Source organism: Pleurodeles waltl, chromosome 1_2 (genome assembly GCF_031143425.1).
Source record: "Pleurodeles waltl isolate 20211129_DDA chromosome 1_2, aPleWal1.hap1.20221129, whole genome shotgun sequence".
Lineage (NCBI taxonomy): Eukaryota > Metazoa > Chordata > Amphibia > Caudata > Salamandridae > Pleurodeles > Pleurodeles waltl.
The window spans coordinates 66,283,270-66,308,872 of record NC_090437.1 but is presented as its reverse complement, the minus strand read 5'-3'; the positions used below and the strand labels follow the sequence as shown (position 1 = coordinate 66,308,872).

Genomic DNA, 25,603 nt, shown 5'->3' with positions numbered 1-25,603 from the left:
CTCACTATACCACCTCAGTTTGGACCTAGTCAGAAGCAAATAAGCCATTACCCTGCTCCTCATAGGAAATGCCAGCCTGAACTGCCAGGTGAGGACCTCATCAAACTGGAACACAAGAAACCTATGACCGGTTTTCCCCTAATACCGGATTATAAGCCAGGTATAATTGGCTCCAGTGGCACAGTGAGCAAAGGAACCATGTTTGGGCATACATTTGCCACTTAAGGCAGCATATGAAACACACCAAAGGTGATGGGAAGAATGATTGTACTTTGTCTAACCACTGGCAGTCACTCAGGGTAGCATCCCAACCCATTGTTCTTTGGTTCACTGTGCCACCTCAGTTTGAACCCAGCCATATTCAATTCTTGCTTGACCCTGCTCCTCACAGGACCAGTCTAATCCAAACTGCCAGGCCAGGTTCTCACCAAATCAGAAAACAAGCAACCTAGGACCGATTTCACCCTAACAAGGGCTCATCAGCCAGGTATAGCTTGGTTCCAGTGCCACAGTAAGCGTGGGACTCATGTCTGGGCATACCCTTGCACTTAGGAAGATGATGGTAGGAATGCTTGCAATTTGTAGAACCACTGGTAATAGCTTAGGGTAGCATCATCATACTTTTGCTGACCCTGCCATCTCAGATTGGACCCAGTCATGTGCAAATCAGCCATGACCCTGCTCCTCATGGGAAAAGTCAAGCCCGAACTGCCAGGCAAGGATGTCATCGAACTGCAACACAAGCAAATTAGGACAAGTTTTGCCCTGATAAGGGCACATCAGTCAGATAAAGCTTGATTTCAGTGGCACACTGGACATACCCTTGCCACTTGGGGGGGGGGGTACATGAAACACACAAAAGGTGACAGGAGAAATGCTTGCAATGTGTTGAATTACTGGCAATCGCTCGGGATAGTATCCCAATCCATTGTTCTTTTGCTCACCATTTCACCTCAGTTTGGACCCACTCATATGCAAATCAGCCTTGTCCCTACTTCTCAAAAGAACAGTCCAGTTGAACTGCCAGGCCAGGTTCTCACCAAACCGGAACAGAAGGAACCTAGGACCAGTCTCACCCTCAAATGGCTCATCAGTCAGGTATAGCTAGGTTCCATTGGCACATTGATCAGGGGACCCATGCCATAGCCTTCCAGTTCAGAGGTGGCCTGGCTTGACAGTTCTGGCTGGACTGTACCTATTGAAGCAGGGTCAAGACTGATTTGCACATAGCTGGGTCTAATCTGAGGTAGTATGGAGGGCAAAAGAACAATTGGTTGGAATGTAAGTGGTTAGACTTATGCAAGCATCTTCTCATCACCTTTTGTGTATTTGATGTACCCCCTAAGTTGCCAAGGACATGCCCATACATGGGTCCCTTGCGCACTGTGCCACTGAAACCAAGCTACACCTCACTGAAGAGCCCCAGTCATTTTGACCTCATTGTGGGTTGCTTGTATCCCAGTTCAGACAGGGCCTGGCTTGGCAGTCTGGGCTAGGCTGTCCAATTGGAGCAGGGCTAAGACTGATTTGCATATAGCTGGGTCTAATTTGAGGTGGCATAGAAGGCAAAATAATGATGGGTTGGAATGCCACCCCAAGTGATTGCCAGTGGTTATACATACTGTATGCATCCTCCCATCACCTTTTGTAGAGTAGCAAAACATGTAAACACATCATGGCTACCGGCACAGTCGACATAATACTCCAATGCCCTCAACACTTAAAATAAAAGGGGAGAAGTAATGTTCAAGTTCAAAAGAAGAAAAACATTTAGAGGGGATTTACAAAAATGTTGTGCTGGGTTAGCATGACAACTGTGACACTACCCAGCACAAAATGTTTTTTCCCTTATTTACTTTCCATTGTGTTACTTAACGACAAGGGGGAGTTACATGGGTGGTACATGGGCTTTCCCATGCAACCATCAATACCTTTTGATGCAAAACCCTATCTACAAACAAAAGTAGACAGTGTTTTGTGCAAAAAGTTAACACCTTTTAAATGCAAGCATTAAAAGGAGAAATCTTTTCATTTCTCCCTTCTTTTTCGACTTTGCAACCTATGCTAGACTCACCACACACCCCTGCACTATGGTGCAAAGGGGTGTGTGTGGAGCACAGCAGTTAAAATTAGTGCCGGCGCTAAGGAGAGGGGAGGAGAGGCGCTAAGGAGAGGGGAGGAAAGTCATATCTCTGTAGATATGGCATTCTCCTGCTCCGTCCTTGCACGCAGCACAGCTCAGCATTGTTTGCTGCTGCATTGCGCTATATTTGGTAAATCTGGGCCTAAGTGCTTTACAGATTGTCCAACCTGAACCAATGTTTCTCGGGACCACTATCCTCGTCATCCTAAGAAAAAAGAAATACCCAGCCTTTCTACCTGTTGGAACTGGCAACATTTGCCATATCTAATTTCTCAGCTGAGAGGACTTTGTTGATTATATAACGCAAAGCGGTTTACAGTAGGGGAATCTGCATATCCTGTATAACCTGCATTCCAGGGAATTGTTTGAAACATCAGCTGAGAGGTGTGCTCACACATTATTAATTTTCAATTTCTAACTTGGATTTTCCTTAACATGTGGCTCAATGCAATTACTTGTTATTCAGTAGAAGGATCTTTTTAAATTTTACAACAGGTCCCCAAGTATAACACATAAAACATATGCAACAGCACAATAACGGTGCCACAGAAAAAGCAGGGGATGCAGGACTGCCGAGAATATAACGTTATTAGATTTCAGCCAGGATGCAGCAACTCTTTCAAAAGTTCCAAACGGTACGTTAGCTATGAAGCACTGATAATACATATTATGGGAATAATTACATGAGATTGTGAGAAGATACTAAGGCCCACATTTAACAGAAAATGACGGAGTGCGACGCTGAGCCAAGATTTGCAGCGCTGTGCTCATTTTCACAACACAGGGATGCACCCTATTTAATTGAATATGGCACACCCCTGTGGTGTCCTCTGTGCTGGAGCTAAACTGAGCTGCCTAGCGCCAACACAGGCTTCATTGCACCATCATTCAAGGATGTCTGCGTTGAGGGGTTTGATTGTTTATGTGTGGGAAGGTGTCCCTTCCTGCACATAAACAATCACTAATGGCGATTTGGCACTTAGGTGTGTACTGCAGAACGCAGCACACACAGAAGTGCCAAAGTGTCATTTTGAAGTGATTGTTTATGTGCAGGAAGGGACACCTTCCCACACATAAACAATCATGTCTGGCATTTTGCTCTTTCTATGCGTGCTGCAGAATGCAGCACACATAGAAACAGCAAAAAACGAGGAATAACAAGAGTATTCCTCCTCGTTGCACCTTTCTAGGGCCACCCCTGGTGCGGTGTTAGATTTTGGCACTGCCTCAGGTTTACGAAAACTCATAAATCTGAGGCAGCATCAAAATGCAATGGATGTTACTGTGGCACACCCACAGCAACACACATTGTACGCCCCTTCCACGCAAAGGGCTGCGTATGAGGAGGCCATATTTACAAGGTGACGCTAAGCCACAAAAAGTGGCTTAACTCCACCTTGTAAAGATGGCGCAGGGCATTGCGCCACAGGGGCGTCATGAAAAGTGGTGCTCTAGTGGTGCTAGGGGCTCTTAAATATGCCCCTAAATGTTTACATCATCTGCATTTTGCACTTTTGTAATATCTTCAGATGGCTTCTCCCGAGTTAATTGAAAAGCAAAGAAGAAAGTGTGAGTTTTCTATGCCCTGGTAATCTTTGAAATAGGAACACATCACCCAGTGACGGCTGGCTTGTATTTACGGTGGGGAGTAGGGGGTACATTAAAAATATTTGTTTTTAATTGCACTTACCTCACGGAGTCCTCCTCTCCTCTCATTGTCTCTCCTGGAAGCTTGAACACGGGACCAAGAAAACTGCACCAACCAATCCTGGCACTGCTCTCATGCTGTTAAGCAGCATGAGAGAAGCATCAGGATTGGAGGGAGCGGCCTCTTTCAGAGCTCTTAAGAGCACTGGAGGCCTGAGCTTTTTTCTAACCGAGCTATCTTAAGACAGCTGGGCTGGAAAAGTTTAAAGTGAGCATGTCAGGCTGGCCATCGCAAGACAGTCGGCCAATGGGACAAGCGCATTTTGAACTTAAGTGCAGAGCTCGCTGTTGCCACTCAGCAGCAATTGCCCAGCCATGTCCTGATACTTGATTGGGGATGGGGTGTTGAATATCAAAATGGTAATAAACTTTATTACTATTTTATTTTTCAGTTCTGAGGGCCATTTCTTTGTGGGGCAATGCTCCTCCACTCTTGTGGATGGGCCGCACCTGACATCCCCACCCTGAATAAATTGCCACATTGTTTTATCATTAATTTGTTAGATTGCCAACATTGTTTTATCTTTCATTTGTTAAATTGAATACACATCGTCAGGCATCTTTGTGTCTTTGTTTATGTTTATGTTGAATATCGATATTCTTCCTTAAAGATGTCTTAACAAGCAACTATAAGCGGTCGCCGATGTATTTTCCAAATCACTGCCTTTTTCAGGGAAGGCCTTCAGATGATACTTTCGTTTCCGTAATGGGGAACTAAGGTAGACTTTTAGGGCTTGTCGTTCTGAAAGTTTTTAAACCATGACCTTGATGAACAACTGATGTTGTGGGTGTCAAATCAACACAACAACCCAAAACATGTACACATGCATCAAATCAGAAACAAATGAAACTGGAATATTCTAATTTTATTAGGATTATGACAAATACAGAAGAGATACCCAATCCATTCATTGCCTGTACAATTTAGCACACTTACTTGTGCACATCTTCTTGTGTGTGAATCTGCATCAATGGCGTGCCTGAGTAGGCCGTGCTTGGCATTTGAGCAGTAAGTGGAGAAGTCTTTGTTGTTCCCGTCTGTTGTCATATTAACTCTTTGATCCATAACTTAACGTTTCTTTTCTTTGCATGAGCAGTTTCGTTGACATAGAAGACTATGGCCTGATTTAGAATTTGCAGATGGGATACTCCGTCACAAATGGGATGGATGTTACACTCACTGTATTGCAAGGGCATCATATCCTATAGCACCTGTAATACGGCAGATGTCATGGTTATAATGAAGCTTCCCATCTTCCAAATTCTAAACCATGCCCCTTATTCGCGAGGCAGTCCATTAGCTGACACACTTATGGCCTGAGTATGATATGTATAGACCAGACACAAATAATGATTTTCGTTATTCTTAGCATGGCATAATGGGATACTCATAAATGTTGAACATACCAATACAATACAATCCTATGTCAGATATTTAAGTATACATAACTTAGAATTAACATAATACTAGTGAGGCTTAGGCAAAAATAGAAGAGTTAAAATACATGTGCATTCCTTCTGTGCCCATTCAAAAGAAATCTTGCACTGGAACTGCCTTTAGATAGCTCTCGGCAGTGTAATACCACACATTTCATGTTTTTTTTTCAAAAAGTGTTTTTGAAAACTTAATACAATAAATATTACTGCACAAATAGTAATAATGTAATGTGGCATCACTGTGCAACATATCCATTCCTCACTCGTCTTATAGCACCATTCCTTACTAGGACATTCGTTTACACACACATGTAACTTTCATAAACACATTTCCGGTCTAGAGAGCATAATTCTAAAATACAGACTGAACATTCAGTGCATTGCAAAAAAAACCAAATATATTGTCAGCCCATTCTTTCTGTAGACTACTGGTCTAGACACTTAGGGATGTGTCCTCTTTTTGACCCATAGTTAAGGCCTTCCTCTACCATCATCTAATAAGACGGTGAAAGTGGTACGGTTCGATTCAGTACTATGGTGACAAAGAGAGAGCATTGATGAAAACCCGACTGTAAGGGCCAGATTTAAGAAAAATTGTCACAGCGTGGTGCTGCGCCAAAGTTGGCAGTGCCGCACTGCATCACTTTAGAAATGCAGGGATGCGCCTTCTTTAAGTTATTACGGCTCCCCTGGGTTTCCCCCTGCGCTGGCACTAAATTTAGCTGCCAGTGCCAATGCAGGTGTCCCTTCCTGCACATTAACTATCACTAATGGCGCTTTGGCACTTCTGTGTGTGCTGCACACACAGAAGTGCCGAAGCGTCATGTTCAAATGAGTGTTTATGTGCAGAAAAGGACACCTTCCTGCACATAAACAATACTTTCTGGCATTTTACTCTTTCTATGCATGCTGCAGAATGCAGCAAGAATAGGAAAAGCAAAAAATCAAGCAAGAAAGAAAGTATTCCTCCTCGTTGCGCCTTGCTAATGCCACCCCTGGGGCAGAGTCAAAATGCAATGGGTGTTGCTGTGGCACGCCCACAGCAAACCCGATTGCACGCCCCTTCCACGCACAGTTCTGCGTGGGAAGGGGCCGTATTTACAAGGTGGCGTTAAGCCACAAAAAGTGGCTTAACGCCACCTTGTAAATATGGTGCAGTGCTTAGCGCCACCGGAGCGTCACAAAAAGTGACGCTCCTGTGGCGCTAAGGGCCTATAAATAAGGCCCTAAGTGTCTCTTTATTGAACCTATCTGCTGGCCCTTAAAAGTGCCACACTGGCTGGTTACCATCCCTACAGTTTCACAATTTACTCCAAAATCCTGGGGATCTGTACGCCCAAATGGTAGGTCACAGGACATGCAGGACTGCCTTTAGACAGCGTACAGGAGAGGAAGGAAGGAACCTTAGAGAAAAGGGGGGGGCACACTGTGCTACACTTCCTCAGTTTCTAGAGTGCCTCCTAATTCTAGTAGCTTTTAATTTGGCCATTGTTCAAATAAAGTTCTTGTTCATTGCAGGCCCAGATACCCAGGAAGCTGTTTTACCCACCTGGGTATGTGATTCGGATTTCACCTAGTTTGAAAACGTATTCATAAATTTGCTTTTAATTTTCAAGAGCATACATTTCAAGACTGTACCCTGTCACTGCCCTACATGCTGCTTGAAGTTTTTCTGATAGACCCTCAAGTGGGTCCATGGGAAGGTTTGTGGTACATTTGGGAAATAGGGAAATATTGCATACCAACTGAACAGACAGACCAACTGAGGTTTTTCTTTGTGTTAAATATATGATTATGTGTATATCTGCGGTGTCCTCAAATAATTAATTTAAAATCAAGAATGGCAGGTGTTTGTAACAGAAATTATGAAATAATGTATTCCCATCTTTAGGAAGTAACCAAGCCAATTCAAAGCTCATGCATGGCGTACAACCACAGACTAATATCCGGAGATGCTCTATATTTCACCACTGAAGTCATTCAGATAAGCTCACAATTTACATTCAATGTTGTCTCTTCTGCATCACAGTGTGGGTCTCAATGGGGCCCTGAGCTCTTCGTCCTTCGGCAAGCTTTGGCAGAATCCATTATACTCAGGTTACATCTGTAATATGTAAACAACACTTCTTTTGAGAGAACCCTGAAATTTACGTGAGTGAAAAGTAACTTTAGAGATTAGAGTCTGATTTTTTTAAGGAGTTAATGATTTGAACTGCTGCGTTAAGCAGAATGTTGCTGCTGTGAGTGCGGTGCACTGGCGAGCCAATAGTTTGATGCTCAGATCAGAACAGTCTCTCTCACAGGCCTTCCTCGCAGCCTGAACATACTGATGATAGGTGCAGACTACATCCTTCAAATTGGTTAGGACGCTGATCTGTCTTTTAGTGCATTGGTCACAACCAGTAAGTTGGAGGCACACCCGCGTGAGGTCAATGAGGTTGCGAAATGTGTCATGGAGAGCACTCTGCATCTGTTTCGGAGCTGGGTCCACTTTAATCACTTTCTGGCAGTTGGACATCAATTTTCGAGACACTGCACAGAGAGCCTGTTTGTCTTCAGAGAACCGGATGGCACACTTATCCTCAGGATGACTGAGTGAGCTTCCAGAATAGTTCTCAAATACCTTTTGCAGGTCTTCCACCTGATTCTGCAACTGCCCAAAGTCACTCGCCATTCTGAAAGTATTGTCTTCTAGCCTGCCCAAAGATTCAAAGGAATACTGTGAACAAAAGAAATTATCAACACGGCTCGATGGGGAGACAACTTCCTTTCTTCCATCTGCGATATCAAAGAGGTTCATATCTGCAGACAAAAGACTTCCTGAGGATGGTGGTGTTGTCATGGGTAAAGATGACATGCTCGGCTCAGAATCAATATTGTCATCATCAACTTCAGTGTCAAGTCCACTAAAGCAGTTAGCGTAGGCCAGTCGGCAGCTGCAGTTTTCCTCTCCAACTTGGTGCAAAGATTCATTCTGAATACTTGTAAAATCTGTAGAGACAACTTTACTAGAACTAAGAAGAGCCTGCGTGTGTGAGCTGTATTCAAATGGGGCTTGGTCAGAACAGGAGGGGATGAAATTGGAATTTTCCCAAATGGATCTAGGATTGTTACTGTACTGCTGGAACATTTCCGATGACAGAGAATTATCATTGTGTACTTTGCCTCCTTTTGCCATGCTGTCATCTATCTGGTAGTGACCGTTAGGCCTTGCTAGGAGCTCAAGACTAAACCTTTTTTGTGATTGATTTGCACTTTGGTCCTTCTCCTTCCATTCGGGATCAACTCTATACTGCGAGGGATACAATAGGCTGTCACAGTGCTGCACAGCTAATGCAAAAGCATGATCATTTCCCATTCGAGGCTCTGATTGTCCTACTTCGTCTACTGTCTGTCCACTTTCGACTTGGGGATGCGTATTAGGACCCTCTGTAAATGTTGCTCCATTCCTTGTGTCCTTGGTGACTGAGTTATGACATAGGGCATCGGCATTCGTCTCTTTAAAAAATGACATTTAAAAGTGAGTTAATATGCATGATATACTATTTATGTCAAACAGGAGCTCAGTGCATCAGAAAAGCCCAGACATTCCTGATTAATACCCCCATACACACACAGACACACACACACACGCCGCTGCTTGCAGACTTACCATTTTTCTCTCTGGATAATGATGTGTCATCTTTTTTAGTTTCACATGTCATTGGGTTAGATGGATCCTTCCTTGTGCAATCATCTTGTAAACATGCAAGATAGGCTGATTGTATAACTGCAAACTGATCCATGGATCCATTGGTCATATCTTCCAAGGAACACAAAGTCTCTTTATGGTGCGCCATTCCAAATTCATTACACAGTCTTGGCTTATCCCCATCCGTGAGATTTCTACCATTGTTCTCCTCTATTCTCTGCTCAGGCTCAGCCACGTCCTTTTCTAATTGACTTTCACCTGTAATGCAGTAACCTGGTTGAATCCTAAACAGAGCAGTTGCTTCCTCCTTGGAAGCCCTGTTTTCTTCCAAATGATGGTAAATACCAGAAGGACTGGTTCGTCCATCTTCGCCACAGAGAAAGGGGGGGTCAGAAAATCTGCCCTTCACTTCTTTGTTGTCCAGACAAGGGGGATCATGTAGATTGAGATCCGTTCCTGTCGTACATTCATGTGCAGTCCCAAAGCGAGTTGCTGAGATAGAAGAGATAATGGTGTCAGTGACTGATTTGGTCTCCATGGTGTCAGGTTCCATCTCCATCAAGCTGGGGGAAGGGCTTTGGCTTTGGTTTTCTTTTTGTGGTGGTAACAGTGTCAGTGGCTTATTTTCTAGAAGTGATGGTTCCCCCTCCGTATTTTTCAAGGAGGATAGTGTTTGAGAGTGAGTGTCAGAGGATAGGTGGGTCTCTCTTTCATAGCAGCACACGTGGTCCACTCTTTCTAATGAGTAGGATGGTGCTAGAGGGAAAGTCACTTGAGATGTGTAGTCTGTCTGTAAGAAGGAACGCCTTTTTCTCAAGGAATTAGCTGCCCTGTATGACTCCTTCGCTGTTCTGCGTCTTTCTTTTTTATATTGTCTTGATATATGGCTGTCTTTCAAATCAATGCAGCTCCCACTGATCTGGAAATTAAACTTGCTTTCTTGATCACAGGACACCATGTTGGAACCTGTATAAATGGAATTGCAATAAAGAATCAAACAGTAACAAAACAAAGCAATACACAATACATCTAAGGCACCTTAGCCCTGACATTGTCTTTAAATGCACAACTGAACTTTCCTTTTTGGGCCTTCTCAAATAAATGTTGACTTTGTTCTGGATGCTTTCGTGACAACTGACATGGCAAATGAACTTAACACAAAGTAGATTTGTGTTCCTGAGCCAAGAGCTGAGCAAACAGATTTCATGCTATTATTGTTGTATTTAGATAGTAAGGAACCTGGCAAATATATATATTCTCGTTTCAAACGCAAATATGGTACTATGGTTGGGACGGAATTCGTTTGTACCGTTTCATATTTTGTGATTAGGAAAGTACTGCAAAGAATACCACTGAACTGGATTATTTTATTAAAACGATTTTACACATGTAAAAGATTTTGTTTGTTCACATAAACTACGTTAGTCTACTACCGTTAGTACCTAACAACAGTTGACACCCTCTGTTGATGCTGAGGCTGGCAGAGCAAATGAAAAGGCTTAGGTCCTGATTGCTGTTGTTCACCTTTGCGCTAGGTTCAATGACAAGGACATGACGCAAACACTGGTCCTAATTATTTGCTGGTGTTGGGTGAGATCAGGATGACGGGTTCTGTTAACCATGTGAGTCGTTACCAACTATAGAATGTCTTTTTCCTCATTATGCTCCCTTGCCTTGGGACCCTAGTTGCAAAGCAGGCAGGCAATAACAGATGCTAACGCCCTAAGCAGGGGGAACACAATTTAATTAGAAATAAAAACATAAAAACATCCCCTAAAAATGTTAGATTAAAAACATGTTGACATTATGATCTAAAACTTACAACCTTTACATTGAAAAAGTTATGATAAGCTAAGAAACTACAATGCTGCCAAATTCACTGAATGTGACCTCACGTATGACTTTATCGGTCACGTCAATGTGTCAACGCATTTTACATTACATTTAAATTGCGTGGACATGAATAAGTGCTGTAGTAATGCGTTTTGTGACAGCCATTAATAGCTATTGTAAGGCTGTAATGCCAATGTCAAAAAGTAGTTGCACTTACAGGTGATCTAAATAGAGAAGAATGGTTGCTCTAACTACTCACAGTTGTTCAATATCTTCCCTAATGATAACATCAGATTTATGAAGTTCTGTTTTAACTATGAAAATGAATGGAGGGGAAATTGAGCAAGAACTACAATCACCGTTATGTCAGGACTGAACTAAATAGAAAGCAATCCTGCGTAATTGCTGTGCCCGAAAAACCTTTGAAATGAGACGCAAGCTGATTTATTTTAGTGCAGCCATACCACCTTATCCTAAGCTCTTTAATCAGGGTGTACACTACTACCTGAATTTCCCATGGTATGAAAATGCCCTTTTTGTAGTGTCTATCCCAATTTTTTGCAGGATTTTATTGCCTGTGTATGGACTCCGAACACTGAGGTGCTGCGGTCCAGCACCCACCTCATGTGCTCTGACATCTAAAAACATGTAGAATTGTCAAACCCCTGATTGGCGTATTTAACTTACCTATAAGTCCCTAGTATCTGGTACCCAGTGCCTGTAAATTAAGTCTCACTACTGGAATACAGCACATATTATGCTTCCACTAAAGTGACAATGCAAAGCATGTCTTCAGGCCTGCCTCTGCAGCCTGAGTATGCAGTTTTAAAACTTCACTCTTGGCAGACCTAAAACTTATTTTTTAATACTTATAAGTCACCTCTAAGATAGGTCCTAAATGCCAATAGGGCAGGGTGTGTGTTACTTAAAAAGTAAGACAGGTGCACTTACATTTTATATGTCCCGGCAGTGAAAAATGTCTGAAGTCATTTTTCACTGAGGCCTGGCTGGCTCTCCCATTGAAAAGCACTGAGTTACATTATAACACCTTATAATGCGTAACTTCAGTTAGTTTGGTAATAGCTAAAACTGCGGTTTAAGGACTACAATTAATAGTAATTTATAACCCAATCTGATGGTAAAGTTTGATTTTGAATTACTATTTTGAAAATGCCACTTGTATTTTCCTGCCTAAAGCCTCTAGTGGCCTTTTCAGAGTTGATACATACATGTAACTAGGAAGCCTGGTGTCCTTCTGCAAGGAACTGTGAATAGCTCCCAAAAAAGGAAACAAAAGGTCATTGGGTGGGAGGAGGTGTGACTGCCTCCCAACAGGATGGCCAGGGGATGTGCCCACCAACTGCACAAGCTTCAAAGGGGCATCCTCCATCGCAGGCAGATGTATCTCACACCTAGGCCTGCCTCTCCCATTGTCCATTGCAGGGGGGAGTTTCTCATTTACCTATACACACCTCAGGGGTGTGCCCAGAGCTCTGACCAGGTGAAAAAAGGTTCTGCCATGTTGGAGAGCAGGGTACTGAGGGATTGTTTAGGGTCAAACCCCCCTCCCAAAGTGGGTAGGGTTGCTACCTAGTGCCAGACATGTGGCACTCCTGGGTATTTGTCAGTACACCTCTGGACCTGTGGAAGACAAAAGAAAAACTGCACTTTATGTTGAGCCTGCAGAGAGAAACCCCAAGACCTGGGTCTGGTCCCCACTTGTACTCAGGACTGAAGAGTGGACTCCAATGGCTAGTTGCTTAGCCTGGTGTAAAGCTCATAGAACACAAAAGCTGCAAGAAGACCAAGACTGTTTAGTTAAATTGACCAGTTGCAACTGGATGTGCCTTGGCCCCTGCTGGTGGCTTCTGGGAGATTGAGCCCTAACCCCCAACTGGTGGCCAGAAGGTCCTGGGCCCTTGGCAGCTGTAGTAATGTACTGTTTCCTTCAAAATCTTTAAGACTATACACTTCGAAACTTTTTATGAACTTTTCACAGAAAGAATAGAGGCTACCACTGGACCGCTGCTGAGCCATAGCACCTACGTTGAACTGATGGTCAGACTCAACTTGCTGGGCTGCTGTGCTGAAGAGATCATGACTTCCAGATAAGAATCTAAGGGCCAGATGTAGGAAGCACTTTGCGAGTCGCAAACGGCAAAATTTGCCGTTTGCGACTCGCAAATGCGTGATTCCTATGCAGAAATGCATTTTGCGAGTCGGGACCGACTCGCAAAATGCATTTCCGAATCGCAAATAGGAAGGGGTGTTCCCTTCCTATTTGCGATTCGCAATGGTATGCAATTCCATTTGCGACCGCGTATGCGGTCGCAAATGGAGTCGCAGTTACCATCCACTTGAAGTGGATGGTAACCCATTCGCAAACGGGAAGGGGTCCCCATGGAATGGACCCCATATTATTTTTTCAGGGCAGGGAGTGGTCCAAGGGAGGAAAAACGGGCTGCACTTCAAAAAAAAAAAAAAACTTTATTTAAAAGGCAGGTCGCTAACATGGAGGCCTGCTGACGTCAGCAGGCCTCCATGTTAGCGAGTGCCTATACTCGCAATGGGGTCGCAAACTGCGACCCACCTCATACATATTTATGAGGTGGGTCTTTGCGACCCCATTGCGAGTTGCAGAAGGTGTCTGAGACACCTTTCTGCATGTCAAATTGCGACTTGCAATTTGCGAGTCGCACAGACTCGCAAATTGCAAGTCGCAATTTGATTTTTTCCTACATCTGGCCCTAAGTCTAAACATAGAGGACTTTACCAGGACCAATGCCAAACCCTGCTGCCTACTACAACTTTGCTCTTCTAACATTGTCTGTTTTCTCACCTTTGATGTTATGAGACTCAAACTTTCTACCAACGGTGGGGCTCCCACTGAGGACCTGCTTTTCAGCCATCCACTGTTGACTAGCCCCTTTTTTGGATCCATCTGGCGCCCGACTCACCGGCAAACTCACCGACAAGGATTTTCTTCATAAAAAAAAGACTAAGGGCCTGTCATTAAGTTTGGCAGATGGGTTACTTCTTCACACACATGGCAGATATTTCGTCCACTGTATCACAAGTGCCATCTGATATAAAAGGCCTGTAATACGGGGGACAGTATATCCAGTACTTTTTGATGAAGTAACCTAACTGCCAAACACTAAAGCTGGCTCTAAGTCAGAAGGTAAACTTTCCACCAGGATGAACCTGGATCTGGTCTAGTGCAACCAGATGCCCGGGTTTGGTGCTTTGTGATTTTTGGTATTAGAAACACCTAAACCCTTGAAAGATCACATATATGGTTCCCTACATCTATTTTTTTTTGTTTTGGTGTCCATTTCTTCATTACAATTTTCTCAGTTTTTTAAATCAGAGTGAGATTTTTTTTGTGTTGTGTTTTCTACTTTTTAATGGTTTTAGTACTGATGAATGCTTTACATATTTCTCCTAAATGTCCATAGTTAAGCTTGTCTACTCTTTGCTACAGCTAATAAGAGTTGAGCTTAGGCCTAAATTACTAGGACTTAGCTGGACCTAGTAAGGAACAGTGCCATTGCACTGTCATCCACTTGAACGAATAATCCACTTTCTCACACCTATTTTGTAGATTCTGTGGGATAGCGACTGTCACCATATCAGGAAGCATTAATTTTCCTATAACTTTAGTTTTTTTAGGGAGTTTCATTATTATTTTTATTCTTCGAGCTAGGCATTTGTTAATAAATAGCCTAGGTTTTGTGTGTCTGTTTGGATCTGAGCATCTGATGATATGTGCATTAGGATGCCTGTTGATGAGTTTGTGAAGGTCTGATGTTGGGTGTGTATGCATGTGATGGTGGCTGGTGAGTGTCTCATGATGTGCGTGTGTGTGTTTGAGCATGCATGCATCTGATCATCTGATTGTGTTTGTGGGTGTTTAATTAGTGTGTGGGCATCTGATAGTGTTTGGACATTTCACTGTAATAATGTGTTGATTTTTCATGTTGAATGGAGTGTGCATATGTATATATATATATATATATATATATATATATATATATATATATATATATATATACATATATATCCTATGTGTGCTGGACTTTGATGGTGCGTACATGAGCATCTGATACTGTGTATGTGTGGTTGTGGGTGTGCAACAGTGTGTGTGTGGGGAGGTGACAGAAAGATGCCTCACTGTCTGCATGAATGCCTCAATCTGTGTTTGTGTATATGCCTGTATACCTTGGTTTTAGACCTTAAGCATGGACATTTATTGTGTGTATGGCATGCGATTGTCTAGATGAGTTTCTGAGTGTGTGTCAGTGTATGATGGCATGAAAGAGTGTCTCCCTGAAAACATGGATGTTCAATGTCAAGCATGAGTGTATGTGATGATGTGATTCTTTCCCCCTTCATCTTTTCCAGGAGCAGGAGGGTTTTTTAATATCTTCCAAACATTGGAAAAGATTTAGCAAAATGTTTTAAATGAAGGGATTGCATACTTCTGTGGCACACTACATGCATCTCCTTGAGCAAGATACTAGGATGATGGATCCAGACTACCCAGTGTTGGGTTGGGAATGTCCCCTACATGGTGTACAGTCATGATCCCCTGCCTTGAGCACCTGACCTTACATATCCAAATCAAAAAAAGAGAGGAATTCCCAACAGACTGGTTCCAAACCAAAAGGCAAGGGTGAGGGCAATTCCTAAGGTTCCAAGGGAGGACAAGAAGGTTCGTCCAAGTCCAAAGTGAATACTTGCTTTAGGTGTCCCAAGGAGGGGCATTACAAGAGAGTCTATCATGATAGAGAGTGTGTTGATTGTGGGTGAAGGAACCTGAGAGGACCCTTTAGCACTCAATCATGTGACAGTGGGTATTTGTGAGATGGGCCCATAACCCTTGAAAAACATTCACCCGAACAGGATGTGGATTGTGTTAGAATCCAGTATCAATAGGATAACGGTTCATGCCTTGAGAGTTACATAAGCTTAAAGGACTATAGTTGAGAAAAAGTATCTCAAACTGAAGGAGAGTCACCCTGGTGCTAGTGGCAGAGTTGTGGTAGCCAGATCGGGAAGACATGGAGGGGCATATTCACTAAACCGAAACCCAACGCTTGGCAGCAAGCAAAGTTACTGCGCTGTGTTGGGTCCAAGGGGAGAGGGCAGACATGCTCCACATTTTACAAAGTTATGGAGCATTTTTTCTCTCTCCTTGTGCTGGCGCACTTCAGGCAGCATAGAGCCAATGCAGTCATCCTTGCACCATGGTTGCAAGGAGCATTCATTTTGTGCATGTAGGCATACTTTCATGCACCAAAACAATCTCTCAAGACATTTCCCTCTTACTATGTGCGCTGCAGATTGCTGGACACATAGAAAGAAGAAATAACAAGGAGAAACAAATATGTTTCTCTTTGTTATGCCATCCTTTGGGAGGTATAGTGATTTAAAGCAATCCCAGGTTAACAAAGCTTTGTAAATCTGGAATTGCGTGAAATCCATGGGTGGATGCAATGGAACGCCTATGTTCCAACCCTTGGAACGCCTCCCAGAATGATATGTAATGCAATGCAGCGCAAGCATATGATTTACATTACATTTTTTTGACAAAGCCACGCAAGTTCGGGCAAATTACCCCTTGATTGGCTTTGTAAATAACTACTAGCATTTTGTGGCATGGATGTGCCACAAAAGTGGTGGAACCATGACATAAAATGTTGGTAAATATGGCCCAGAGTATCCAATTGCTGAGTTCATGTAGACATCAATGCCTTGTCATTCACCGTTGATGTAGGGGTGAAAGAGAAGCAAGATGCTGGATATGGTTTGGTCAAAGATTTGATTGCCCCTGGTTTAATACAAGGGCCAGAAGCCTACATCTTTTTTACCATGTCTTCAGTGTCCACAGTAGCACAGACTGCACATCATTTTCAGGAGAAGATTGGGATCATGCCAGATCTGCCTAGAACACAACAGGATAGTAAGTGGTTAAGGGAAGACTCTGAGAAGGTAAATATTGTAGCATCCAACACCCCTGCTCCAGTTGGAGAGGAGGATGAGATACCAGAAGCAGATCAGGTATTGCATTCTGGGTCACTGCCAGAGCTGCAGGAGTTGTTTGCTGGCGGAGGACCTATCCTGGTGGAATTCCCTCAGGCATATGTTGAGTGCCATGTTCTTGTAGGACTCCGGAAGGAAGCCCAGGAACATGTAAGCAAGTAGCATTTGAAAGTTATTACTTTGGCTGTGAGAAGTGAGTGTATTACAGTGAGCCCGTAAATCGTAAGCAAGGTGCTAGCACGAGGCTGGTTGTTCTGTTAGTGCACAGGAACTTCCTGCTGCCACTGACATAGGAAGTGCCCTTAGCTGGACATTTAGGCCATTATTTATACTTTTTTAGTGCCGCATTTGCGTAATTTTTTTATGCAAAAGTGGCGCAAACTTCCAAAATACAGTTGTATTTTGTAAGTTTGTGTTGCTTTTGTATCACAAAGCGGTGCAAATGCGGCGGTAAAAAAGTATAAATATGGGCCTTAGACATTAGTAAGAAACAGGATAGTTAGACTCTTTGTTCTGCTGGCCACAACAGAGATGCACAGAGACACCAAGAGGTCCTCTAGAACCAGTCCTTCTTCCCAACTGAGTGGTATGTCAGGAGTAGGTAAGACCAAAACGCTGTTAGAGCCACAACCAGTTGAGGGTGTTCCATTTGAGTAGGTGGGACTTATTGACCCACGTGACCCACATGCCACTCAGCTTCAGGCAACATGCCTGACCATGCCACCAGCTGTCCAGAGGCAGCACATCGGAGACCACAAATGAAAAGGTAGTAGCTAGGACACTTCTACAAATTTTTTCTACAGTTGGCTGTGATTTTTACCAGGGAACAAACCATCTCCTCATACATGAGAGAATGCTGTTGTGGACTAGCACTTCTCTTCGCCCAAGCACTAACAAGCCAATGGGCTGCTAGAAATATGTAACAAGACCTCTAACAGCATGATGGAAAGTGTACCAGAGACATCATGTGGAAGTGGAATCTTCTCCTGCAATTCTCACAAAATGACTTTTGTTCGAATATTTCACAGTTCTTTCAGCAGAGAATTGACACCATTTATTCTGAATTTCAGGTTGATAATGTAGCAGTTCCTCCTTCTGGCATCAGCCCTTCAATCAACACAACCTCCAGCCCTGTGCGTACTTCTTTTTAGAGCATTTCCTTAGATGCTTCATCCCACACTATTTTGAACTGCCATTCTGGCTCACTTTCTGATCCCTGCCCTCCTTCAATATTTTTCCAAAGCCCTCCTTATTATCAACCTGTTAATAAATGAACTTTAGAACAAATTAATTCAACAAGCTATGATTCCCAGCATTTGGAAATTATCAAATTGTGTGCCCCTTTTAAAGAAAGGGTCTGCCTTTCCAGAGGTCTTTTCCAACAAAAGGTCTATGTCTTTGCTTTCTGCACTTTTTAAAATGCTGGAGAAAATAGTTAATGGACAACCCAACTCATTTCTTGAATCCAGCAATCCTTCACATGAATTGCAGTCTGGATTCAGTCCATGTCATAATACTGAATCAGCCTTTCTTGAAGTCACAGAATTTATCATGTTGAACCTTAATCATGGATGCGTAAGGTGGTCTTATTAGATCTTTCTGCCACATTTGATGCAATTTCTCATCCCATATTGAACTATTGAGTCCCACAAAAATCTTCCTTCAGCCTTTCACTTCTTAATGTTTACATGCCCACCTTGCAGAGATTATTAAGCCCCTCGTATTTAAGGTAGTCTCATGTTGGTTATTAGTAGTGATAAGTAGGGACCTACCATTAGTAATAAAGCCACAATCACAAGGGATGATTCAGTCAGGGTCTCAATAAATTAATCCCTTGCTCAACCCCTGGTAGTTGGCAATGTGTAGGCAGGCTTAATTTAGGAGACAGGTGTGTAAAGCACTGAAATACACCAATACATTAAAAACATAAGACACAACATACAATAAAAATCTCACACCATTATATAAAAAAATCGGAAATATTTTTCTCTTTAAAATGACACCAAAACAAATAAAATCCAATGCAGGGAATCAGAGACAATAATTTTGAAAGGGTAATTAAAAAAATAGTGCCAACCGGGGACATCTGGTCATGCTTGACTGGGACCAAGTCACAATTTGAGGCCGACCGTAATGGAGCCCTTCTCGGTCAAAGTTTAACCTTCAGACTTAGTCATTTTCCTAGAGCTTTTTCTCTCATTGTGGGGTGAAGCTCCTTGTCCGGCCAGGATTCGATGCAACATCGTCGGATTGGCTCAGCTCGGGCTCCCGGTCAACTCCTGGAAGTCTTGTAGACGGGAAAAGCTCCAGAGCTTCATCTGGATGAACCTAAAATCCAGGCCGGGTGGTTCCTTGAGCGGTCGGTCACCTTATGGCGCTTTTTTTTCAAAAGTTCTCGAATCTTCTCCAAACTTCTGGATTTCTTTCCAGAAGTCCTCCTTTGGGTAGTCCACAACACCAATACAAGGGTCTAGAAGCTCTGAGATTGGCCTTGAGAAGTTGGGACTACATTTCCCAGAATGCAACTGGCAACTCCTCAAAAGTCCAGCTGAAGGTGGTCAGCTTGGTCCTCGTTGGTGGGAATGTTGCAGGTGAAGCTCTTTTAACCTGTTGCTATCAGGGAGTCACTCCGTCCCTCTCTTGAAGCCAGGCAAAGCCCTCAGTGTGCAGCAGGTGCAGTCATGCCGAGTGCAGTCCCTTTGGGTGCAGACCAGTGTTCCAGCAGGGCAGTCCTTCTTCTCCTTGTAGTTCAGGCAGTGTTCTGAGTTGCTGGGCAACTCTCCCATATTTATCCAGTGTTCCTGGGCTGGCAAGCAGGAGGGTACCCCTGACCAATGGGATGCAGGGTGCCACCCTATGGGGTTACCATTTCGTGTGAAGCGTGGCAAAATTCAGTCCCAGGAAACACTATTCTTAAAAAATCCAAGATGGAGAAAATGTCTCCTTGGGGTTAGAATCTGGCTAAGCCATCCCACTGGTGTGGCCTAATCTCCCTAACACCCCCCTGTAGCCCCGTCACTAATTTAATCACTGGGGGTCCCATCTGGCTGGGGTAACATGAAGTGGGGATTACTTTGTGTCCTGTCTGTAGGAGGCTGGCTTGGCTTATAGTGGGTACCTTGTGGTACTTACACCTTCTGCCAGGTCCAATTATCCCTTATTAGTAGATTAGAGGTGTTCTAGCAGCTTAGGCTGATAGAGGTAGCTATAGCAGAGCAGCTTAGGCTGAACTAGGAGACATGCAAAGTTCCTACTATAACACTTATATCACTTAGCACTATATCATAAGAAAACACAATACTCAGAGTTACTAAAAATAAAGGTACTTTATTTTAGTGACAATATGCCAAAAGTATCGCAGAGGATATATTCCCTTAGGAGGTAAGTAATATACACAAAATATACACACAAAAACCAAATCAGGTAAGTAAATAGTTAGAAAAGTAGTGCAAACACTGTAGAACACAATAGAATGCAATAGGAGAAAATAGCCCTAGGGGCAACACAAACCATATACTCCAAAAGTGGAATGCGATCCACAAATGGACCTCAGGCCTAGTGTAGTGTGTAGAGGGTCGCTGGGAGTGTAAGAAAACACTAAGGGTGTTCATGATACCTCACCCCAAGATCCTGAAAAGTAGGAGTAAAGTTACCCTAGTACCCCAGAAAGACAGTAAAGTCGAGATAGGGGATTCTGCAAGGACAACAACTGACTGCAAAGCACTGAAGATGGATTCCTGGACCTGAGGACCTGTAAAGGAAGGTGACCAAGTCCAAGAGTCACGTACGTGTCCAGGGGGGGCAGGAGCCCACTACACCCCGGATGAAGGTGCAAAAAGGCTGCCTCCGGGTAGAAGAAGCCAAAGATTCTGCAACAACGGAAGGTGCCAGGAACTTCTCCTTTTGTCAGAAGATCTCCCACGGCGTGCTGGAGGATGCAGTGTCGTTTCCACACAGAAAGACCGCAAACAGGCCTTGCTAGCTGCAAGAGTTGCGGTTGAAGGTTTTGGTTGCTGCCAGGGCCCAGGAAGGACCAGGAGGTCGCCCCTTGGAGGAGGAGACAGAAACACTGAGAGCCGACGCAGAAGCAAGTACAACCCACAGAAGCACCTGAACAGGCGTTCAGAAGATCTGAGCACAATGGTCGACTCAGCACAACCAAAGGGAGTCCCACGAAGTCGGAGTCCAACTCAGTGAGTTGGGCAATGCAGGACGGAGTGCTGGGGACATGGGCTGGGGTGTGCACAAAGAAAGTCTTGCAAAAGTGCACAGAAGCCCTAGCAGCTGCAGTTCATGCAGTACACAGGATTACTGTCTGGCGTGGGGAGGCAAGGACTTACCTCCACCAAATTTAGACAGAAGGGCCACTGGACTGTTGGGAACACTTGGACCCAGCTCCTGTGTTCCAGGGACCACGCTCGTCAGGATGAGAGGGGACCCAGAGGACTGGTGATGCAGAAGTTTGGTGCCTGCATTGGCAGGGGGAATATTCCGTCGACCCACAGGAGATTTCTTCTTGACTTCCAGTGCTGGGTGAAGGCAGACAGTGCTCAGAGCATGCACCACCAGGAAACAGTTGAGAAAGCCAGCAGGATGAGGCGCTACAAGGTTGCTGGTAGTCTTTTTGCTACTTTGTTGCGGTTTTGCAGGCGTCCTGGAGCAGTCAGCGGTCGATCCTTGGCAGAAGTCGAAGAGGGAAGTGCAGAGGAACTCTGGTGAGCTCTTGCTTTCGTTATCTGATGAGAAACCCACAGGAGAGACCCTAAATAGCCCTCAGAGGAGGATTGGCTACAGAGAAAGGTAAGCACCTATCAGGAGGGGTCTCTGACGTCACCTGCTGGCACTGGCCACTCAGAGGTGTCCATTGTGCCCTCACACCTCTGCATCCAATATGGCAGAGGTCTGGGACACACTGGAGGAGCTCTGGGAACCTCCCCTTGGGAGATGCTGGTCAGGGGAGTTGTCACTCCCCTTTCCTTTGTCCAGTTTCGTGCCAGAGCAGGGCTGGGGGGGAATCCCTGAACCGGTGTAGACTGGCTTATGCAAGGAGGGCACCATCTGTGCCCTTCAAAGCATTTCCAGAGGCCAGGAGAGGCTACTCCTCTCAGGCCCTTCACACCTATTTCCAAAGGGAGAGGGTGTAACACCCTCTCTCAGAGGAAATCCTTTGTTCTGCCTTCCTGGGACTGGGCTGCCCAAGCCCCAGGGGGCCAGAAACCTGTCTGAGGGTTGGCAGCAGCTGTATCTGCAGAGAAAATCCCGGAAAGTTAGTTTGGCAGTACCCGGGCTCTATGCTGGAGCCCCGGGGATGCGTGGAATTGTCACCCCAGTACCAGAATGAATGGTATTGGGGTGACAATTCCGTGATCCTAGACATGTTACATGGCCATGTTCGGAGTTACCATGGTGATGCTACATATAGGTATTGACCTATATGTAGTGCACACGTGTAATGGTGTCCCCGCACTCACAAAGTCCGGGGAAATTGCCCTGAACAATGTGGGGGCACCTTGGCTAGTGCCAGGGTGCCCTCACACTAAGTAACTTTGCACCTAACCTTCACTAAGTGAGGGTTAGACATATAGGTGACTTATAAGTTACTTAAGTGCGGTGTAAAATGGCTGTGAAATAACGTGGACATTATTTCACTCAGGATGCAGTGGCATTCCTGTGTAAGAATTGTCTGAGCTCCCTACGGGTGGCAAAAGAAATGCTGCAGCCCATAGGGATCTCCTGGAACCCCAATACCCTGGGTACCTAGGTACCATATAGTAGGGAATTATAAAGGTGTTCCAGTGTGCCAATGAGAATTGGTAAAATTAGTCACTAGCCTACGGTGACAATTTTAAAAGCAGAGAGAGCATAAACACTGAGGTTCTGGTTAGCAGAGCCTCAGTGATACAGTTAGGCACCACACAGGGAACACATATAGGCCACAAACTTATGAGCACTGGGGCCCTGGCTAGCAGGATCCCAGTGAGACAGTAAAAACACCCTGACATATACTCACAAACAGGCCAAAAGTGGGGGTAACAAGGCTAGAAAGAGGCTACCTTCCTACACTGTCCCAACTGTCTTATTCCCTTTGAGGACCAGTTTAGCTACACAGACCCCTTCCTGCCTTTTGCTCTGCAGCATGCAGATCTCCACCCACCAGATGTTCCATTGTCTCAATGCAGGCCACTTCACACCTCATTAGGGCAGCTTGTGTCAGCCTGGCATAGGCTGGCCAATCAAAGAAGAGCTGCTGGGAGACTGGATTTTGTCTTACAGAAAAAAAGTTCTATAACTTATTTTCTGTGTTAGTTATTATAGGTCTAAGAGTAGCAAGTTCTGGATTAATTCTAACTATCATATTAAGTCCAAGAAGGAAATTTAGCTCTTTTCTATCAATAGATATACTTTAATAAAGTATTCCCATGTTCGCCAATGGAGCTAATGCACTACAATGGGGAGAAACAAAATTGGCATTTTTCCCTCACCAGGGCATATTAAACCTATTTTATCATGTCCCTGCTTATAGTTACAATGCACCCTACCCCTAGATCGTTTAGGTGAGACCTTAGAGGTGACTTATATGTAAAAGGTAGTTTGAGACTTTAGAAGTACCTTTAATTCCAAAATCGAATTTGCGTATAATTTACTTTTAAAAGCAGCCTGCAAAACCGGGCTGCCTTTAAAATGACAAGCAGTGCAGCAGTGCACACCTTAGTGCATTAAATCCACTGGCCCTATAAGCCTCCATACCGTATTATATACTAGGGATTTATAGGTAGGTTGTCATACGAATTACAATTGTGCCTAATCTGCATATGCTTTAAATCAGAGCACAGGTCCCAGGTCTGGTTGGCAGAGCCCAGGGCACCTTCAGAGTCATAAAACCAGTATCTAGGGGTTAAAAATAGCAGCCACCAGCCGGAGTACACTGCAAAAAGACCTGGTTTCTCACAGTCATATGCAAAAGACACTCAGTTATTGCTGTCATTCTCTGAGGCCAACAGCACACTTCAACATTCTTTTCAACTGTGCCTTCTAACAGTGGCTGATTGGAAGAAGTGCAGTTGTTTAAAACTCAATGCCTCAAAGTCTGAAGTCCTGCTTTTTCTCTGCCTGGCTTCTATCTGGTCAGATGCCTGGTAGCCTTATGATCTTGGCCCGCCTCCTACCATAGAGGATGTTGGGAATCTTGGATTACAATTCAACAAAGATCTCTTCTTTGCACCCCAGGTGAAGGCTCTCACCGGATCTTGTTTTGCTATCCTAAAAAGTCTTACAATTTCCAGAAATTTTGGAATTATAATTTAAAATTTGACTTCTGCGCAAGTTAGTTTTTTTCATAACAATTTCAAAGACGCCAAACATGAAGGAGTTACCTGTTACCGTTTAGAAGTTACAGGTTATTAAATGTAATAAGGTAACTCCATTGTTAAAATATGGGAGAGGTAGGCTTTGCAGAAGTAAAAAAGACATTTAAGAGTTTTTCACAACTGGGACATGTAAAACTTAAGAGTATATGTCCTACTTGTAAATGTATTGCACCCTGTCCTCTAGGATGTCCAGAGCCTACCCTAAGGGTGACTTATATGTATTAAAAAAGGTTTGGGCCTAACAAAGGGTTTATTCTGCCAGGTGGAAATGGCATTATAAAACTGCACACATAGGCTGCCATGACAGATCTGAAGCATGTTTAAAGTGCTACTTAAGCGGGTGGCACAATCAGTGCTGCGGGCCCACCAGTAGCATTTAATTTACAGGCCCTGGACACAGGTAGTGACACTTTACCAGGGACTTACAAGTAAATTAACTATACCAATTGGTTTTAAGCCAGTCTACCATGTTTTAAGGAAAGAGCACAACCACTTTAGCACAAGGTAGCAGTGGTAATGTATGCAGAATCCTAAAGCCAGCAAAAACAAAGTTGGCAAACAGGACGGCTGAAGGCAAACGTTGGGGGAAAATCACAACAAGAATTCCAGGTCTAACGCATGTCCCCCCAGCTGAAAATAGGGAGAACAACCAAACCTCTTGGGAGATCTCTTCACCAAGGCAGAAAACCCTGGAGAGACCATCAGCATTGGTGCAGTCTGTTGCAGGATGGTGTTCTAACATAAAGTTTTTTTTTTTGTAGGGAGATGGATCACCACAACAATTTGGGAGACTCACCCCTCATCAGCATTAGCCATCTGAGGAGTCTGTGGGCTGTGTAAACCAAGATGTGAGTGCCAAACAGGTAAAGTCTCAGCTTCTTCAGTGCCCAGATTACTGCAAAGGCCTCCCTCTCTACTGCACTCCACCTCTGTTCCCGGGGAAGTAAGCTCCTATCGATGAAGGCTCCGGGTTGATCCAGGCCCTCTTCATTCAGGTCTGAGGTATCTGTACGATGAATTCTTTAGAGATGCGAGGGCCTTTTTGCACAGGTCCTGTGAACAAAGCCTTCTTCGGGGTGTCAGAATCATTCTAGCATGCTTCCATCTAGATCATCTGTCTGGCATGCTTCTTAGAAGGCAGCTTTTTCAAGTGTGCAACAATGGCGCCATACTCCTTGATGATTCTCTTCCAATAACCAGTGAGGTCTATCACCTCTGTCTGGGTCTTGGGGGTCCCAAGCCAGAATGTTTTAGATCTTGGCCTAGAAGGGCTGCACCTGTCCTCTTCCCACTGGTGTCCAAAGTAGACCACTGAAACCTGCCCTATGTGGCACCTACTGGCCTTGCAGATCCTGAAGTACTTCCCTGAGGTGGCACTGG

General features: G+C 44.1%; 1 protein-coding gene across 1 annotated transcript in view; it reads right to left on the bottom strand.

Annotated features, from left to right (window-relative positions):
- Positions 1–4,707: 4,707 nt before the first annotated feature.
- FRMPD1 (FERM and PDZ domain containing 1) overlaps positions 4,708–25,603 on the bottom strand; it is a 1,007,848-nt gene continuing 986,952 nt past the window's right edge. Inside the window, exons 16-17 of the mRNA XM_069205792.1 lie at positions 8,940–9,944; positions 4,708–8,785 (exon numbers count right to left, since the gene is read on the bottom strand). Coding sequence (XP_069061893.1) covers positions 7,479–8,785; positions 8,940–9,944 — 2,312 coding nt within the window. The 3' untranslated portion in view covers positions 4,708–7,478. The remainder of the gene's footprint in view (positions 8,786–8,939; positions 9,945–25,603) is intronic.